The 22,045-nt window shown below is 38.3% G+C and overlaps 1 protein-coding gene and 1 non-coding gene across 2 annotated transcripts in view; both read left to right on the top strand.

Moving 5' to 3' along the window:
- LOC131691899 (sodium-coupled monocarboxylate transporter 1) overlaps positions 1 to 22,045 on the top strand; it is a 285,364-nt gene that overhangs the window by 156,031 nt on the left and 107,288 nt on the right. The window contains exon 9 of the mRNA XM_058978642.1: positions 16,848 to 16,970. Within this exon, the coding sequence (XP_058834625.1) occupies positions 16,848 to 16,970 (123 nt within the window). The remainder of the gene's footprint in view (positions 1 to 16,847; positions 16,971 to 22,045) is intronic.
- Positions 14,966 to 15,038, top strand: Trnas-aga (transfer RNA serine (anticodon AGA)). The gene has a single exon. It is a non-coding gene; the product is annotated as a tRNA-Ser (tRNA).

Raw genomic sequence — 22,045 nt, forward strand, 5'->3', positions numbered from 1 at the left:
ACTTAAACTGTACGAAAGAGGTAATTTGATTTATTATTAATCCATTTGTTCTAAGAAATGTTATATTTGTCATTAAGTAGTGTAGTCCAACGTCTACAGTTTGTGCAACCCCTAAGGCTGTCCCTTGTAGTTTTTTACATTTTGATTATTTTAAAACTAGGAGGTTACAATGATGAAATTTTTTTTAACATTAAGAGAAATTATTTTTCACAACTTTTAAAAAATAAAAATACAATTCGATTGACAAGAGTGGGAACAACAGTTTTTTACGAAAAATTTTACAGCTATCTTAAAACTAAGAATACAGTTTGATCTCCAAGAGGGGGAATAAGTTTTTAAGAAATTTTAGAGCTATATAAAAACTAGGAATACATAATACAAATTTGATTTTTGTAACAGAGTCTTATTGCTTAGTCATGATATTCAGAGGGGGTTTATTTCCAACATTAGGATTTACAAATTGGCTGAGAGCAAATCAAGGACACAGTTAATTAAATGTGAAAGATTGTTGAATTCGGATACATGATTGATTCTGTAGCAGCATTTCTAGTGGTCGGATTTGGGAAGTTTTAACGGCGATTTGTTTAGATAATTCACATGCTTCAGTGGTGACACTTTCGTCTTGCTACAATCACTAAAAAGAAAGCCGAGAATAAAGAATTGAACAAAAAATTTATCTTGACACAGCACGAGGTGCCCTGCAAATTAAAGCTTGTTCACGCCGATAAATTTTCCCAGCAGCTGATGATCTGGCAAGAGATTTGCAACGGCGTACTCAAAACCAAGTGCTAGAGCAGTACCGTAACAGTAAATGACATTTCGTCCGCAAAGATATTAATCCAATCAATTGACCGCAATTCCAACCTAATCGAAAATTTTCTGGGAATTGTCAAGTTGAAGTTATTGAAAACTATGAAGACGATTCAGGAGGCTGCACAAATAGCTCGATGCTGGAACAATATGCCACCGGAGTTGACACTTCAGTGTCGGGTTTTCGAAGTAAGTGTGCAAGATTAATTTTCATTTTTCGTCTTCCATCTTGCATATTTTATCAGACGGCACGTATCGAGGCGAAACCGTCACCACTGAATAACGTGTATTTTCCTCAATAAATCTCAGCGACAGTATTCTAAATCGATCCATTAGGTGCACTGCTAAAGTCTAACCAATGTGTCTGAATTCAAAGTGAAGCAGACATTATTCATTTTTGAGTAAAAGAGCTTTTGGTTGCTGTGAGTCGCAAAGGGTATGGATGTAGATAATTTTGTTGAGCAAAAGCGCTGGAAGGAAATGACCAATTAAAATGATGATTTATTTCGGATTAAACTTGATCTAAGAGAATTATAAAATGTCTAGGTTTGAGGTAAAATAATGGACGCTTTCCAAAATCGTCGAAATTAAGGACATATCCTTTAAAATCAGAACGGTTGGTAACCCCATCCAACATCGGTGTAGCAGCAGTTGTATCAGGAAGAGGGGACACTAGACGAACACGCTGACAGGGAAAGAAGAGCAAAACTTACAACTTTCAGTCAAACGGGGGAACAGTGACATGAGTTAGGGAGTTAGGCGTCAAGGAATGGGTTGACGGGTGGAGTTCTTCGGATGCGCGAGGAATCCTTCAAAAGTGATCAGACCATCAGGTCGCTCTCGCTTCAAATTCCTTTTATGCAGTCGTGGTAAGAGCGACGACAGTCACTGTTGACTACGCCCCGTCAACAACTACCGCTTCGTTACCCCCACTAAATGTTGCGCCACTGCACGCCGCACCCGACCTGATGAAAGGATCGGGAGCAACCTGAAGGACGTAAATATAAACAAATCGCCATCGTAAATCTACTCTATACTATATTCTACTGCTATATAAAAATCAAAAGTGAACTAAACTATTGCCTAAATTGAATTTCTGCGTTAAAATTATAAATCTACTACTATTGCTAGTGCTATTGTTAAATCTACTTAGTGAATAACCTAGTAAATAGCAACATAAGCTAGGTAAGACATAGTGTTTGGTGAAAATAATGTATTCTAATTTCTGCTCGTTTATGCTACCTTATTCTAGACGAAAACAGTGAAGTAGTGATCATAACCGCGTTCATTTGACTAAAAGCTATTATTGGCATAGGTCAGTGTAAGCATTGAGGTAAGACTTTATACATAAATTCGACTGGGATAACAACATCAATCATATACAACATACAGGGTACGATCGTTCGGAATAGACAGTGTTGCCAGAGAATTTTAGCCGAAGCTAGATCGCTAAAAGTATGTAGAAAAGTTGTTGAATTATTGAACACTGAATTAGAAATTACATTTTGCAGGAATTTTATAATTGCATTCTACCACGGAATAAATTGTTTATTTAGATCCAGCTTCGTTGTCTCCGCAACAGTTTATAAAATTCTTTTAAATGTCGAAGAAATCGTCAAGGTCTGTACCCAACATGCAGGTTCCAGCACCCCCGCAACAGTCACATAATGGCACTCTGGTGCTGGTAGGCTCCAAAAGGCAGCACGGGGAACTTCTAAAAACTAGACATAAAGGATATGGGCTAGATTAAGATATTTATCGATTTTATAAAAATGTAAATGAAGGACATATATGGGAGATCGCGAATTGGATCATTGACCTGGCGTCACCCGGCGCATACCAGGCAACGTACTCGATGTCGTGATAGCCCTCGTTGCAAGCGCACAGACTCTGCAAGCCCAATACGCCCCAAATTCGCATCCAATGAGTAGTGGTTGGACATAAGTCGGGAAATTACACGTTTGAAATCTCGACCCACATTCATATCCCTGAACCAAGGCTTGGTTGATACCATCGGGATAATAGAATGTAGCCATCGTCCAAGTTCTTCATTGCTCCACGAGTTTTGCCAACTGTTGAGTCCTCTGATGACAAATACAAAAAAAAATCATTGAAGCAAATTTCCCACTTTTGCCGTTTCATTTCCCGGGATAAAGCAGTGAGAATGGACTCAAAGAAAGGTTTGTATTTTGTAAGATTTTTCAGAAACCTTGCGCAGAGACTCCCGTATCATGCCTAGAAAATACGGGAATTGGTTTTCAGGCTTCATCGCACGAAGAGCCTCGATAGAGCTGAGGCTGTCCTAAATGATAAAGTAGTGATCGTTGGGCAGAGTTTTGATGAGGGTGTACTGAATAGCAACTAATTCTGCGAAGCCAGTGAGCCCATCGAGATTTGATCTGTCCGTGTAGAACGTTGTGACACAGTCGACTTCTCGGAATTTATTTTAAAATATACTGGGGATCACTGGCGAGCGTATATGATTCGGGATTCCACGAATCTCTTCTTTCATGGATGCGTCGAAGAACACAGTAGAAGCAGTAGGAAACGGACACAGTTGGGGTTATACGAAGAAATATTGATGCTCTGTGCCATGTAGTCGATGTACAAGGTCATAGATCGGGTTTGAGAATGATGTTCGACGAGCCTCCCGAAGTTTTCAATCATCTGTGCTAATCATTAATAAATAGAACTATAATATAGATATTATCTTCAATAACTCTCATCGGAATGTATAAAGTTCATACCTAAATGTCGTAACAAGAATGTTTGGCTCAATCCACACATGCGAAACTACCATCTGAGTCTGATTACCAAACCAGACGAACATTTTCGTATCTCATAAACCAAACCGCACCGTACAGGATACCCCTTTTATGCCAGGTAACTTGCAAAGTGGTCATATTTTTCGAACATTCCACCAACACCTACTAAATTTTACATCACAGACGAGATTTGAGAAGAAGGCAATAACAGCCGCGTTTTAGTGATCGTTCTGCTCCGGAATTGGCTTAAATGGGAACGGTTTCGTTAAGAATCGCAATAACAAGCACCTTTCATATCCAGCACACATTTTCAACCACAGAAGCGACCTGTCGACAAAGGATTCTGCCTGCCGAAAGAATAGGACAATTTTATTAGTATGTTAATGCGATTCTTTTTATGTGCCACCATATCAGCTTCACCATCCAACTCATTTCATCCAGCATAAAGAGTTTCTCTTTGTGTATCATTTTATCGCTAGAACCCCCGAACAAGTACCGCTTGTTGACAAAAGGCACTGTTTCTTATGCCGTTCCAGCAGCGGCAAGCTGGAATCTCCGGAAGCTATTCTCATAATCGTAAGAACTAGGTACAAGTTTCGATTTGACAAAAGCACTTTTGGGGGCAACAATGCAGCAAAGTCGCTTTGAAATTTAGACCACAGAAAATAAACTACTGATGAAAGGCAAAAGAAAATTCAGTGATAAAACTTTCACTAATTTATTTCGGTCTATCGAAATATTTGCGGAAATTTATGTCAACAGTGTATAACAATATCAAGTTCTGCCTTCTGCTAGGCACCCCGACGTCATTAATTATAAATACTAACATGGACATAAAATTATTAAATTCCGGAATCTCTCTAGATGAAAATACCAAACTTGTAACATTTCTACGATTCATAAAATTCCTGGTTTTTACAAAAAAATTATTAGTTATTTTAAAGCATGTAAATGCTTTAAATAAATGATCTCGTTCGTGTGACCGCGAAAAAATGGCACCCGAGCACCGCTATCGCTCGCATTTCATCCAAAGACTTTAATCCTCCTCTTCCTCCTCTTCAATCAAAATCAACCCATATTGATGAGGAACTTTCCGGCTGTTGGAAAATTTTACACGCCAACACCAACCTTTGAGGTGCAACAATGTAGTGCGATCTGCATTTTTATTGCCCCATGAACCTGATTAATAACATCTATTAAAAAGTTATTAAACTTTTACCTTTTATCTCTGGCCTGATGCTGTTTGCTCTGGGCTGTAAAATCGAAAGCAGGTCATCAAATCCATCAGCAGCTTGAGCTATCGATTCGAGAGAAGCTTCAGACTTCCGGATCGTATTATTCGCATCACCGCCAGCACAAACAGCGCGATAGGTTGGACAAGTACCTGCCCGGACGAGGAAACGGTAAATTCATCGGGATCCAGAAAATCCAACAAGAGTTGATGAATTAGTCATTAAATGGAAAAGTTGCCAGTGGCACGGGATGATGATGATGATGATGGCTTTATCATTCTTCACCTTTTAGCCTACTGTTTTCGCAGCGAACACCGGTAAAAGTAAAACCAGCATTGCCAGCAGACCGAGCGTCGTCTCAGCAGGCTTGGCTAGTAGGCGGTTAAACTTTCATTCCTTAACGACGCCGGTTAGATGAAGATGATGATGACAGTGACGGTGGTGGGTGACGATCCAATTCCGGTCTGCGTAGCGATTGATTATGATTCCTACCTGCCGGGGAAGCAGAGGGAGTCGGTCCGGTGAAGAGATTTAGTGATTTAATGAGGTGATTATCACCCGCAGTTTGAGTTGTGCGAAGAATCAACTAGGATCAGGCATCAATCAGGCAGGCGTTGATTAAAGCGGAGAGTGGATTCTCTGTTTACTAGGAGTCACGTTGAAGATAGGAAATTGTTTCTCAGAAATAATGGCATGCGTTTTTGTTTGGTCGTATAACGAGTTCTAAATGATGTCAAAGCGTATAGAGATTAACATTTATGTCATGACCCTAACCTCCGACAATTCTGCGAAAACGGAACAAACTTCCGTCGCCACCAACCCAGAACGTATTGATCGATCAAACACTCCCACATCCTGCCCTGATTGGAAGTACTATACCAGCACATTCCGTTCTGCGTTACGCTCTAATATGAATTAATTAAAACCTAATCAACCCGAGCTGGCGTGTATAATGGGAATTTCGCGTTATTTCGATCGAAAAACGCCACATACGCAGCTAAATGCACAACCGATACGCGGCATGACGTCCGCCGGGTTCACCCATCAACCGGAAACTAAATAAATCAATCTCACGCCCTGTCTGCCATTTGCCGAAATAGTTTCACTGGGAAGGTATGTAAATTTCACACACCGGACGGGTGAGTGCCAGTTGGTAAGACACTCACCTGGTACGCTGTTGACACGGGTTCGATATCCAACACATAGTATTTTGGTATTCTTATTCGAATGGTATTAATTTAAATTTTTTATAATCAGAACAAATTAAAATTTACAAACTGGTTCGGTCGGAATAAATCCAAAACTCGAAAGCGGATAATGTGGCTGCTCATTCGCACAAGCGACATGTTGTCAACCAAACGCCGAAGAATGGAATGCTAACACTTAATCCAATTAAATGAAATATTTTATCCGAGCTTTCCGCTGACCAACCGCATCATTTCGCTGTCCTTTTCAGTTCAAACCACAAGAATTGATCAATTCCTATACGGTGCCTGCTCCGTAGGGTGGCTCGTGGTTGAATGTGAAACAACTGGGTGTTATAATTCCAATATATCACGAGTCTGAAAGTCATTTGTAATTATTTATGAGCGCGTCATTGTTGAGCAATAATATTTTTTTTATCAAAATAGTTCAAACAGTTTGAAACAATTGACTATAAAAATCGGAAATCGCTTCATCGTTCGATTTTTCAATGTTTATGCTATAAAAATATCACATATTATATAACAGGGATTATCACACGGATTTCGCATAAAAATAAACAGTAAATATTTAGCACGACCGTAGCTCAGCTAATCATAAAAAGCGATGCCACAATTCAAAACGAAATTTTTCAATACATCACCGGGTAATCAATAAAACATCCTCAGGCTAAACCGAGCGGGGTGAGAACACTCACACTTTAATCGCCCTTGATTCAATTAAAACTAGCTGGATTAAAATAATCCAATCATTTAACGTTGACCAAATGTTATCACACACACACGGGTGAGAGTTCGTAGAATCGGACAAGCGACTAAGGGCAGCAGCACAATTTGATTTGCCACAAACATTTTGCTATTTGGTTAGCGAAATGTACACTCAATTAATGGTAATTCAGTTTGGATTTGCTCTAGAATTGATCAAATGTACAGATGTGATTCCGAGCGTACCATTTTTCAAGCAATAATTTTGACTTCAACTGTTCGGACTTAGATTGGATCCAAATAACAATAATTGAGCGGCAAGATCGTTTAGTGAAAATAAAAGGTCCACAGAACACGTTAATTATTGGTACAAATAGCATATACAATTCATTAAAAGCGGGTATTTTCAATTTATTTCACTCCAAAATGTAGTTTCTATGCTTATAACAAGTATACTTTCTTTTGTCGTTTAATTCCTTATGCCAGTCGGAACTTGGCATTCATCGAACCTGAGTTTTAACTCTCAGTCAATGTATTATTGCGCTACGCAAATTAAATGTAAATATGCGTGTAAATTTTCGGCTACTGACCAAGACGTATACGAGCTTCAAAAGTGACATAGTTTTACGTTTGATTTAAATTTTATATGACGTAGAATTTTGTAAATCACTTAAACTTACTCCACGTGTGGCGTTCGTTCTAGGTGTTAATAAGTGTACATTTTCCATGTAAAATTAAACGGAACGCGGTTACATTTCTTCATGTCGTGAATTACGGTGTGTAGAATTGTGTTTGAAATTGGATGAACTGAGACCAAAATTTCAAAAGGTTTTTAAGCTACAAAATATCCTGTATGAATGCAAGACGTAGCGTTGATTTGCATTTCTCTGGTGCCCCAGTGGTATATGATCATTGTAAACACACAGGACATTTTGGGTGTATAAGAAAGCTTGTCAAGGAAAAAAATGAATTTTCATTTTGTAATATTACCCGATTTTCAATGACAACATTTTATAAATTTTCATCTCATCAAATGAATTGCACAATTTACGAAATTTAAATGAAAATAAAAACAACTTGAAGAGTTTCAATTTTCGTAAGCATTACAAATAATGTTCGTACAATTGATGAAATAGATTCGTAGTTAACTCACAGAATTCATTTTATGTTTTGATTTTTTTCATTCGCGGAATAAAATATCCATCCAAATTAATCGATTTTCTGAAAATGTTTATTTTGCGTTATTCACAGTTTTTGTCAAAGAATCCCCACAATATTGATTCACAAATAATTAGTTACTACGAGAGTGCATCTAGCTTCCATAAATATTTTTTTCATTATAGTCACGAATAAAAAATACCACAATCATATTTGTATCCAACAGTGTCGAGCACTTTGAAATAAAATCGATTTTGTCAGATCGATCTATTTAATTTAAAAAAAAGTCGCTGTTGTCAAACATCGATCGTAAAACATCAGATAAAAAAACGTATGTAAAATATGACTTTCATAACTCAAAATCTCACATGGGATTTGAAACTTTGCACAATTCTTTTTCACAATATTCCTCAGGTACCGACGGGATTTTTTTTCTCGATTTTTGAATTTTTCATTGCACTCGATTTTTGCTAAAAAAATTGTGAACATGTTATTGTTAAAATAATAATAATAAAATTTTTCCAAAAGGCTCCTGTACTTACCTGGACAATGATGTGAAGAAGAACTTCAGATCGATTGGTCCTGGATATTTTAAGTTATAGTGTATACTTCAAAGTTTTTAGAAATTGAATTGGGCGGAAAAGGTAATCGAAGACAATCTAAATTAAGATATATCAAAATTTAATTTTTCACCGAAAATATCTCTGGCAACACTTCCTCAGTGGAATCCAATCGAAACAATTGCAATAACCTCAATTCCACGGTTAATTCGTGCAAATGTTATCAGCCTTACTTGTTTTTGGGAGGAAATCTTATCTAACCTCAAAGTTAGAGTTTTTCTGAACTTTATTTCCACCACTATACTTAAATTTCAATTCTCGCCGCTAAAAAGAACTATTCCTGGCAACACTGTTCCAGCGGAATCCAATCAAGCAAAATGAGCTGTTTCTAAATGAACCAAGATATTTTTATAGTTAACTGCAGGCTTCTACAAAAAAAACTATAAGGACCCTAGAGCTGTTTGAAATCGTTGTTGTTTATAAAGAATATGGGCGTATAGGGGTTAATAAAAATCAATAAAATGAAAAGAATGAATAAAATAATGAAAATGTGAAAAAATGATGAAATGAATGAAAAGAAAATAAATATACATAATAAAATGATTAAAATGAAAAATTAAACAATATTTAAAAAGAATTTAGAATTTAAATTGTGTCTAATGAATAATCCGGATAAAAGGAATAAAATGAATGACCGATCAAATTAGTCAGGTGGATAGATGTGAAAGAATTTATTAGTCAAAGGCCCTAGTTGTTAGTTTGAAACTTCATTTACATCGCTCCATGACGGCGCTAGGCGACAATTTGCAAAACTCTACGTTTTTTCATCCTTTTACAATGTAGGGGTAATTCCGCGGGGCGACCTTCAGACCTTTAGTTTTTTAAACTTTTTTACAATTGAATTATGTTTACCTATTAAATATTTATTGGAGAAACTTCTTAGGAAAATAAATTGCGTTACAAAAACATAATCTGGTTAGTCACAGTTGTCGATTGGCGCATCATGTATTTTCTTCGCTGTGGCGTGTGCAATCGTGTACGTAGTCGCAAGCCGTTGAACGGTGGTTGATACGATAGGGGGTCCGAATAGCCCCGTACGCTCATTTCGCATCAAAGTGATGAGCGTCTTTAAAATATCTGTGTTTTCACCCAAACAAAAATCATTCCATAAAATAGGAGCCTCGAGCTTGCCAAAACACTTACCTGTTATTTTTTTCACTTTTATTTGTAGCTTTAATCACGATTTGACATCATAATGATTTCCGGCATAAATGTTTACCATGTGCCAACCATTGCATCAAACGTTGCAAAACCATTTTCAATGTGGTTCACTCAACAATAGATTAACAATTGCCTGGGTATAAAATCAAACGTAACCAGTGTCGTTTTTCCATAGTTTTGGGATCATACAAATTCAAACCCAAATCTAAAGTAAACATCATTCAATTGCACAATGCATAAAATTTAAAATTTAAACGAACTATCCAAAGCATTGAGGTTATATCAATTCAAATGTTCAAAATCTGCCTAGTAACCTTGAAGAACCATCATCCACAAGAACCATCCGTCAAATAAAGTGGCTATTTTCCCAAATATAAGCAATTTTGAATACGTCATACCCATACTTATCTTCTTCATTGGTCTGTTTTTGATTTACTTCTATTAGTTTACTTTTTCACTACTCATGTATACAAAACATATCAGTCAATTTATACGTTTCTTTTCATATTTTTTTCTTTTAATTCGGCTTGTTATTTTTCCTTTTATTACTATATCGTAACTTTGATGCATAATAACACTCACTAACATAAAAAATTGCATATTCTCTCATATACACTCACAATATCTCTCATTCAGAACGTACAAACGCCTTCGCGATAACACAAACCGGCTCACAAAGGCGAACATGCAATTGCAGTCATCCACACATACTTACACCCGCGATCGAGACAACATTAAAAACCCCGGTAATTAAATGAACGCTTTAGCACTTTTAAATTTACAAACGCGATCTCAAGCATTAACCCATCACTCGCGCGATCATGAATCGATCACGTCCAGCAGTCCCTGCCCTCGTTCTTAACAGTCTAGATTCATGTCTTCAGTTGGACCAATAAAAAATGACGCTCATATGCACTAGACAACACGTTCCATGGAAACGTGACCGGGAATTCTAGTGTTATGGGGGAACTCTCTTATAGTACCTGAACCGAACACTAAAATTATGCATCAGATTCACGGTTTGTGCTATCATTCAAGAACACACGCGAATATTTTAAAGTCCGCACGGTTACAAAATGGAGTTTATACTTGCGAGATCGCATACCTGCTGCCATTCGCGACAGACACCGGAACATACAAACGCTTGAGCCCTTCGCGATCTTCCACGCACACCTACAGCTCCCGATTTCGCAGACTTGATGGAACCACGGGATAAACTTTTTAAGACGTATAAATTGGCATTAAATCATTACAAAATTACAAATTACATTTTGTCACATTCTGCAGCGCAATTATTCGTCAAGCGTGCATCAATTCATTAACCCACACCTTGATCCTCTCCATGGCGTATTTGTGGTCTGCATGGACCATTCTGCCATTACCTCTTCTATCATCGGCCTTGGACTGACTTGCGCTCTCATTGCCCCACCAAACGCTGCAAAATGAAAATGAAAATGAAAGAAAGTCTATGCTTAGTTTAAGAAACCACCTTAAATCATCAAGTAGTAGACGGTAAACCTGCTCTACTGTACCATTCCGATTTGGCCAAAACTCTTCATCCTCAAACAACGTCATGCAGCTATGAAGGTCAGATTACTACATGTTAATTCTGTCAGGTTACTGCTACATTATGCAAATGCTCTTGAAAGAAACGTCACGCCTTTTATTTCTAACCTTCAAAAGTCCGCTTATCATTCCAATCGCCATTAGAATGTGTCCTTGGGAAACATTGACTTGAAACATCAATATTCTCTGAGTTACGATGCTTTATAATCGCTAGCCAAGTAACAATTGAAGTTTTATAGCATGCTACAAGTACAATCTAAATTTTATGAGTGGCTATAAAACTACCATAAAACCTCTATTGTTACTTGGGTTGTTAGGATGCTCGGGATTTTGGTTTTGTTGGGATTCCTACGCATGACGGAGTCACTTGCTAATATTTTTTTTGGATCAACTCAGATCATCTTGCGTATACAATGCCAACTGGTGGCGAAACCTATAACCATGTTTTTCTTCATAACAAATTTTAAGGTTGACCTATTTGATTCAATTTTGGAAGAATCTTAGAGTGACATGGGGAAGTGTGTATGTATTATCTAATCTAACTCACTTTTCTTAGAGATGGCTGAACCTAATTGCTCGAACTTAGTTTCAAATGAGTAGTATAACACTCTCATAAGTTGCCCCCTTCCACTCACTGATCAGCACCTTTATAAATTCCCCTTAGATCATCCCTCCGACCACCACCCCATCCATAACTCATACTCCTCTCCCTCTCAATCCCATCATCTTCATACTACCGCTATATCACAAGGCATTCCAAATTATGTTGGGGAGTGGTTCGTTTGTGGGTTTTCCACCCGCGTTACACATCCACCCTCGCATGACAAAATTAGGTAACAGGAAGACAACATTGAAATAATGCTGATTAGGATAATTCAGTATGATATTTTTTTTTGCTTCAAGTGTTTCACCGTCGACACGTAGCTCATCAGGTTCGTGGCTAGCGGTCATTCTGTGTAGGTGCAAAGTGTACTAATAATGTACTAGATATTTCCACAATTGAAACGAACATAACCAGCCATGGAATCATAGATTGGAGAAATGAGAAAGGCACCAATGCAAAAAAATTATGTTAAAATGAATTGAATTGCAAAAAATAAACCATTTTCTTAATTATTTTATATTTTGTCAACAAAAATCTGAAGAGGAATTTTTTTTTAAATGTGATTGCATGACGGATAACTTGTCATAAAAGTGTTTCTAACGATAACTTTATAAATGTTTTTAAATTTCCTACTAATTGACACACAAAACTGCAATTTTATTACAGAATATGATTCTAAGTATCATTTCGAATAAAAATGAATTTAACAAAAATCTTCCAAAATTTCGACAACGATTATATTTGGAATTTCGCTCCAACAATAACAATTAATTCGTGCAATTTCGCCCTTTTTGAAATTTATTCGCGTTACCTCATCATGAAATGTTAACAATCTAATGGTTATCGTTTTAAAGACATAGAATAAACTTTTTCAGTGTATTTGGATCATGGAGACGCTTTCAATAAAAAAGTTTTCCTAACAGTTGTTGTTGACATTTTTTTTTATAAATTCGACGGGTATGTTTCTATTACTTTTGGGTAAGATTCTATTGCCTTTCCGGTAACAGACCACGCAATTGCGCATTGCGGTATTAATTTCATATTCCTGCAAAGGTAGTAAATGGTGGAATGACGAATTTCGGTTGCTGTTCATGTATCACACAACCAAACATTTTTTCAGAATGTGTCAACCTCGGCTCTGTTCGTATGTAGGATAATTCAGTCGATTTCTATGATACTGTTAGTATCGGATCAAGCCAACTGGAATTCAGGTGGTTTTCTTCCTAAATTCAGGCTGAAATCTGCCCCAATGTTGGCAGAAGCCAGCCGGAATCACGGATTTTTTTTACTGGCTAGGTCGGATAAAGAAATAAAAATTATGGGCAGTTTCCAGATCTGACACAGTTCGCGATACGGAGCAGTTCCCAAACCCGGTCCTCCCGGATACGGTCCAGTTCCATGATTCGGACCAGCACCCGGATCCGGACCAGTTCCCGAATCTGGACCAGCATCCGGATCCGGACCAGTCCCTGGGTCTAGCTCATCCCCTTTTGCCCTTACCAGGTCCGGACCTGAATCAGACCCAGACTTGGTACTTAGATGCAGACAAGTGTAAGGATCCGGACCCTCGGTTCGGATGCGTGAATCCAAACCGTAGGTCTTGCTTGCCGGGAAGGACTGTGCATTTTTTTTACTTTATTTTTACTTACGTGACTTTAAAAGTTTTTTTTTTCATTCGTCACGCAAGGACTGTGCATGTTTTGTGGAGTCGCTACCTTGCTGTTGACGTCCGTGATTGAAAAGAAATTTCAATTTAACACCGACCGAAACACCCCACCACTATACCGAGTTCGTTTTTTCTGACTGTGAACCGAGTGTGAGCCGATCTTCAAATACGGAACGCGTCGTGTAGAGAAAATCGAAACTCGCTTTTATCCACATTGTGTTTGCTTCGCTTGATGCGCAATATAATGACAAGTGAAGTGCTGTACACTTCCAGTCAATCCGACGTGTTAATAGGTTTGTTCCAGTACACGGAAGTCACTCCGGAGTAAACAGGAGCAAAAAATCTTTGCTCCTTTTTACTCCGGTTTGCTACCTGAAGAAGAAAAAGGAGAAGAAGAGAGTACAGGAACGATTTTCTCCGGAGTACTTCCAGTTTCTCCTGGTACTGGAACAGACCTAATATTTGCTGTATAACAATAGATGAAACATAAGTGCGACGCAGAAAAGATTTGAATGTGTTGGTATTACCGTTTGAGGATTTTTTTGTTGCAACCGTTTTAGTACTAAACGTCTTGCTATTACGGCCGAGTTTTAGGTGCATGATTCGCCATTTTAAATCAAAATACTCTTAACAAAAAATTTCAGAAATGTTATTGTTCTTGAGATATTTTAAATTTTTTTTAACAAAATAATTATTTCATTTTATTGCGACCTTTTCCTAAGTTATTCCATCAACCACAATAAAATTTCTTGTAACTTTCCCTTTGACATCAAGGTTATATTGTAAACCATTGGAATCCTGTAAGAAAACAATCTAAAAGTTATTCAGCTATAGAATCTGATTATCAAAACTATATACTCGACAACTATCGCATTTCGGAAGATTTTTGTTAAATATATTTTGATTTTAAATGATACTTAGAATTACATTCTGTAATAAAATTACAGCTTTGTGTGTAAATTAGTGTGAAATTTAGAAACATGTATAAAGTTGTTGTTAGAAAAACTTTTTTTAGTGAAAAGTTCTCCATCATGCAATTACATTCCAAATTATTTTTTTCTCTTTAGGTTTGTGTTGACTAAATATAAAATATAAATAAAAAAATTATCTTTGTTTTTCTCTTTTCAAAACAAGGAATATATAAATTCCTCCAACGGCTAGATTTGTCGTTAGCATCTGCCGATAGGCTTTGAGGGCAGACATTAACATGCCCCTCCATAACTCTACCCACTGCCAAAGTCTGGCGGTAACTGAGTAACCTAAGGGGGCAAACAGCGATAATAAATATCTCAAGCCTGAGCGCAGTCCACTGGACTTAAAAATAGTTAAAGAGAGAGATTTTACCCGATCGATGAGAGGGAGAGGCGACGATCTGCTTATAGGAGACATTGGGAGTCAATAGGTCAACTAGGAGGTATTGGAGACTGTGGCGGTGATCACGATACTGTTGGGAATATGTGATGGTATCATCACAGTTCCTCAATGGCGGAGTGGTTAACGCACCCAACTAGAAACTGGGAGGTCGTAGGTTCGATTCCTGCTTGAGGACATATCTTTTCACAGTGTTTCCAATAAATAGATGAATTTTCACCGTTTCTTCATTCTCACCGTTCCGTTTATTATTTCTTTGTGTGTTTTCCAGTTCATAAAAATCCATAAAAATTGTTTTTTTAAATTTAAATTTTAAAAATAAATCTTTGCTTTTGTGAAAAATGACACAACATTCTTTTCAGTGTATATTTTTTTCGATTAGAAGTATTCACTCTTTCTCAGATAGTTTAGCTGTATAAAATACAGTAATCGAACCAAAAATTGAAATTATACACGTAGAAATGTCTACGACATTTTGAAAAATTGCTTTTGAACCAAATATTGCAATTGCCAGAGAAAATCATGGATATTCATATACCGAACACAACTGCAAAGTTTCTTTCGAATCGACGATGGTCATATTTCGCGGTCGGCCGGTTTCTCATTATGCTATATTTCACCCTAAGGAGGAAAATTTGGTAAAAACCAAAATTTCTCACTAGGGTGAAAATTTGTTGGTAAAAACCAGTCTTTGTACAGGAGGGCACAAATCCTTATTTCATACTATGTTGCGTTTCGGCTTCGCCTCATCAGAAACCGACACTAACACATTGTCGGAATAGATTAGCGCCGGCTTGACGCAAATCCCTTAAAACTAAAACACACTATGTGTTTCAATCAAACGACTGATCAAACGTGATGTCCCGTTCGAGCAGAAGTTCTGTTTATGCCGATGAGACACAAGTGAAGCCGAAACTTGTCTTGGCTTAGCAGGCCTATGCGAAAGCACTATGCTATGTGTGTTTTAGTTTTAAGGGATTTGCGTCAAGCCGGCGCTAATCTATTCCGACAATGTGTTAGTGTCGGTTTCTGATGAGGCGAAGCCGAAACGCAACATAGTATGAAATAAGGATTTGTGCCCTCCTGTACAAAGACTGGTTCTTACCAACAAATTTTCACCCTAGTGAGAAATTTTGGTTTTTACCAAATTTTCCTCCTTAGGGTGAAATATAGCATAGTGCTTTCGCATAGGCCTGCTAAGCCAAGACAAGTTTCGGCTTCACTTGTGTCTCATCGGCATAAACAGAACTTCTGCTCGAACGGGACATCACGTTTGATCAGTCGTTTGATTGAAACACATAGTGTGTTTTAGTTTTAAGGGATTTGCGTCAAGCCGGCGCTAATCTATTCCGACAATGTGTTAGTGTCGGTTTCTGATGAGGCGAAGCCGAAACGCAACGGTTTCTCATGTTACAAAATGACATCACCATACGGCTTGTAAAAATCACTCATGTTTTTCGTTGGACACAGTCATAACCAACTTAACCTGAAGTTTCGCGTTGATGATAACAAGCTCGTGCTTGTTATTATGTTTAATCACTATATCTTTAGAAATTTTCGGATCGATACACTAAACTTGAGTGCGTCGTTCACTTGAAGCCGCTTAACTGCGTTAATGCTTAACCCGAGAGTGAACCTACGTTTCTTTTCAATTCTTTGAATTTTTCCAAATACACTGAAACTGTTTATTGCCGTCGCATTCGTAGCAATTATTTACCAAAATCGATGGAAACTGTATAATTTTTGCGTTAAACCCCGCTTCCATCCATGCGATCAATAAAATGCAGAAGAGATTCTCGAGAACACGTTAAATTAAAATGAAAAGCCCTCACCCAGTTCTAGCTACGTGTGTCTAATTTTATTATCCCGCTCGTTCACCACAACGCGTTGGCGTTGGAGCGCATATTTCTCAGCCGCATCGCACGCTCTAATGTGATGTGTACTTGTCTTTTACGATTGAATCATTCTTCGTTTATCTCTTCCACAGAACTGTTGCTGCTGCACTAAACTCACTGTCGGCCGTCACGTGCGAAGACCTGCTCGTCTCCGGACTCGGCATAAAGATTCCACCGGAGAAGGGTGCCATCTATGCTAAGTGGATGTCGCTGGGGTGAGTACCGGAATATCGTTTCACAGCCATCGTTTCGGGGGCGGTAATAATTGTAAACGGGATTTTATCGTCAATTTGAAAACCATATAAGGCTGGTATTGTTTTTTGGGAATTAATTACCCGCTTTAAAGGCTTGAAAACATTGTGTGCAAAGAAAGTAATTACGCATAAATCTGCAACTGTCAACAATATTGTTCACTTTTCTCACATATATGTTAAAGCTCAAATACCACCCTTTGAATTCCGGTTGTCGCTATATGCACATTCTACTTACATGTTGTGTTCATGCTCGACAAGTTTAATAACTTACGATTTGAAACGAAGTTTTATATATCCCATTCTACAAGCTCAATCACGGAGAAGATTTTTTTTGCTATATAGGTATGTTTCTCACGCTGAAGAATCGGTGTGAAGATAACGACGTTCGCACCAGATTTGCTTCCCGTTTTCGTCGGCGTTATTTCACGTTATTGGAAAATGCTAATATCGATATCTGCCAAACCGGGACCCCGGGGGACAACTTTCCTCGTTCGTCTTCCTCTTGTTACAGCAGAAGGGATCAGGAAGTGTTAGCAGATGTATAGCACACACCACCATTTGGTAGTAGCAGCAGCAGACGGCGTGGCGTCGGTGGCAGATGGAGAATAGGTCATGTGTAAAACATTGAAAGATTCATCTTCTCATTTTCCTGAAGTGGGATTAGGAGCTCTGCTCCATTTTCCTGCCAAAGGTGGGATCAATATGCTGATCCCTGTTGCTGATGGGGGAAAAGACTTCCTTCTTGTCTTCGTCTTTGCGCGTAAGGAAACTGTTTTCGGTTGATTTTGTTTTTCTTATGGAGGCGCGTGGTTGATATTTGTCTTTTCTGAAGGACAAGCATAGTGTATTCTTTCAACACAAGAGGAATTTCGAAAAAAAAAAAAATTGTAACACTAAACTATCCACACAATAGCAGCAACTTGTGGCTGATACTTCAAATTCCATTTACTTGCCTTGCGTTGACTGTATATCGTTTTGAGCAGATTACCCCGAAAGCTTGTCTCCAGTGTCAGGAGAATACGTGATAAAGTAGCTTTTTTGTCAGTTGCCAGAGTATCATTCTGGGAATCTGATTTCTTCTTGTCTCGAACGTTCGGTGCTAGACTGATGGGATCTTCTGCGATGAGCACGTTTTAGTGCCGGCAAAACCATTTTGGTATGGCAACATGTCTTCGGGTTGAAGCAATATACTTAGGGCAATTGGATAATATTCCTAGGAATGAACGCAAACTGAGAAAGAGTTTGACTATTTTCTGTTGTTTAAAGTTGAAGCATAAAACTATGTTGCGTCATATTTTTGGTGCGGCTCACGAGCAAAATATGACGGGGGAAAAACAGGCATCCGCCGTCTCAATCGTTAGGTGTAACGTTCCGTGAAAGTGTAGGATGATGTCTGATGGTGATGACTCGTCTCATTTTCATACATATCACAAATTAAATGCTCGAACGAACATGAACATCATCATCTCACGTGCGGAGGAAATGTTGTCCGTGTGGTAGCTTTCAATAGACGAGTCTGGCGGTTGGTGAGTGGATGTAGGAAAAACTTATTACTTCACTCCCATCAGCGCAAATCTCTATGGATTATTGTTGCGGAATGGGGATTTGCAGACGTAAGGAAATCCTCCGAGAAGACATATATACAGTTCTTTCCAATCAATTGAACGCATCAATTTCGAGCTGCGATTACTTTGTATCTCAGTTTTGCTCGTATGGTAGCGTGAGCACTGTATTGTAAGCCTTGGCTGGGCTTCTTGTTTCCTTCAACACACGTTCTGCACGTTGTCGATTAGCTTTATGGGTCAAATAAGCTCGACAGAATGTGAATTAATCACAACATGAATTGAGATAAAAATTAAATGACTGTAATCGTAGATGTCATTCGTAGGTTCTCCATAAAAACCCATCACTGTAAGCCATCTGTCGATTAGAATTGCTACAACAAGGCAACTGTTTCACTCAACAATGCCAACTGTGAAATAGACAACAGTAGATCGAAGCGACTTCATCTGTGAATGGGAATAAATGAGAACAATTGGATGGTATCTAGGAATAAATAAACACACTTGAGAATTGTGCCTTTTTTTTGCTGTTCACCGGCAGCCTGTGCATCCGTTCGCTACCACGACAGCTGGTCTATCTATCGAAACAGGAAGTTCAGGCTGATGATAGCGTAAAAAAATCTGCCCGAAAGAATCAAATGTATTGGAAAATATCGTAATCCATAAACGAGATAACGGGGACACTGGTGGATTGTGGCGATGCTTCACTGCAGTTCTGGTGCCGGTTACTCTGCCGTCGTTAGCGCTCCAGATCAAATCCTCTTCCAGCCGGGTTCGGATCCCTTCGAGGGTGCGGACTCTGCCAATAGATAACTGCTAGAACTTAGCTTCTCTACTCCAAATGGCCAACCATAAAATTTTCAGTGCTTGTGATAAAAAATATTAATCTCGTTGTTTTTGTAAAATTGGATTTTTGCTTTCCTCGCTTCGGATGCAGAGCCGGGATGGGAGAGTGTGTTTTTTTTCGGTTCCATTTCCTGATTCTTGGACGAAAGGCAACAGTTCAGCACGGGATGACACCGCTGAAATAGACGTTGGCTGTAGTGACAGAACAATGGAGTGTATTTTTCTAGGATACATATCCTAGGCATGGGTTAGGGTGTCCCAAAATGCGTCCCGTTCAAAACAAGTTTATGCGGGCACATATGAGGGTTATAAATGAGAATCTGCGTGTCAGTGGAACTCAAAAGTGTAGAGTCGATTGGTTGAGCATCCTATAGTAACACAAAAATAAAATGGAATACACTGAAAGCTAGAAGACGCCAATCAATGATACAACCATAAGGGATGCGCGAACGTTGCTGCAATCGGCACTATTCGGAATGTAATTGGATTTTCGATCAATTTCACCTCCAACCCAAAGTATATTAATATGGATCTGACAAGCGAAACGAGAAAAGTATCATCTTTTTTATTGGCAGATATGCATATCTTGTTGGTTGTGGAACTATGTTTACTCAATGTGGCCTTGTGCTTCAGTTTTTTTCTCGATACATTGATGTTCAAGTCGTAGATTGGTTGTGAATGATTTATTTGACTTGTAATTTCCTGAATGCGTCATTTCGTTAGAGCTTATGCTGTAGTGACTATAATCAAGATTGTAGCTCTTAAATCAGTGAAATTGCTGATTACAGTATAGGAACTAAAGATGTCATATTGAAATCTGTGTTCGAAATAAAACAAAAAATCTTTTTACTATCTGTGATGCTAAAAATCTGCATGAAAAGTGTTTTTAAAGCAAATACTACAAATCCAAAATCTAATGAAAATATGCGGCCAGCAATTAGGAATCAGTAGCGACTGGTTCCAATGGCACGTTATCTATGTTGATTGGAGATTTGTGCATTGTAGTGATATATCTTTTCTGGTGAGAAAATAGCGAAACAGAATGCATAGATAAAATTGAAATACTCTGCACTCCCAAGGGAATAAAAGACACTTCTCGATGAGCGAATATATCATCACCCCCATATTGAGATAACAGAACGAAAACAGCCTCGAAGAGATATTGTCATTCAAATACTGTTTAAACTATAGCTTTTTGCCATACTGAGTTAGATACAATAGCATATCCTTGAGTTCCAGCTCTCTGTACATAGGTTCATCTAAGTATGGAGAACCAAAAATCCGGATACGCAATTGCATTACTGCAGGGCTGTTATATATCAAATGACATGAAGCACCGTAATCGGATTCACAAAGATCACACGAAAAATGCTCAGCAGGCTGAGTAGTAGCCATGTGATAATTGAGTTTGTAATGTCCAGTCAGTGCCCTGACTAGAATACTGCAGTTGTGCTGGGAAAAATGCAACAAATTCTTTGACATTTTCGGACTAACATCCGACAGAAAAGTCTTTGTTTGAACGCAAGTTTGCAAGCTACGCCAATGGTTGGCATGTTCGGATGAAGCCCAAAAGCGAATCTTGTCCTCTATTAAAATTATCGACAGTGGCAGAATTTTAAAACAACGAAGTCAGTCGCAGCGCTCGCTCTAGCCAGTTGGTCCGCCCATTCATTTCGAGTAATATCGGAATGACCGGGTACCCATAGAAGGTAAATAGAATTTGAAATGCTAAGTTCTTCGATTTGAGTTCGTCATGCGGTTGCTAATTTCGATCTCGAATCTGTCGAACTAAGTGCTTTCAGGGCAGCCTGACTGTCAGGGCAAAAATAGATTCTTTTATCGCCGATTCCCTGTTGAAGTGCCGATTGTACGCCACACAGAATCACAAAGATTTCTGCTTGAAACACGGTACAGTATCCATCAAGCGGATGAGACTGGTTTAATCTCATTTCGCGACAGTAGATACCAGTACCGGCTCGGCAAAGAACCGTCAACCACTCCTCGCGAGGAGGAATTCGCACATTGAATGTTTTAAAAGAAAACTACATGTGAGTGTATGGGCACTGGGAGCAAGTGTATACTCATCCTGAGTAACTATTTAGGGTCATAGTCTATTGGGATAGGGGAGAGAGGGTAACAGTGGATCAGCAGGAACTATGAAACATTCGCAATAAAATCACAATGCATGATCGCAATCGTCTAATTCCCTCATATTTCACAATTTCTAATTCTTTACACGTGTTGCTATATTTTGGAAGAGATCTGCTAACTCTATCTCTTTTAATGGATATTTGTTTGTTTTGTGATAGCCAGAGTAAATTTGCAATGATAAAAATTATTCCATCTTTATGAATTACCATTCATTGAATAAATGTTTAGTCTATTGCTATTTATAGCAAATTTTATGCTCAACATTTGCCGCGAACAAAGTTTTTGGTAACTACTCATGGTTCTGTGTGATTTCACAATTTTCATGAATAGACCCATTGGGTAACTGTTAAACGATGGCGTATGGGGAACAGTGATTTTTGTTTGTTTTTGTGGTCTATCTCAAAATGTCAATGGGTTCCGATTTTCCACACTAAATACTACTCATATAGTCCAAAATTAGTAAATTTGGCCAAATTT

Source organism: Topomyia yanbarensis, chromosome 3, assembly GCF_030247195.1.
Source record: "Topomyia yanbarensis strain Yona2022 chromosome 3, ASM3024719v1, whole genome shotgun sequence".
In the NCBI taxonomy this organism is placed as follows: domain Eukaryota; kingdom Metazoa; phylum Arthropoda; class Insecta; order Diptera; family Culicidae; genus Topomyia; species Topomyia yanbarensis.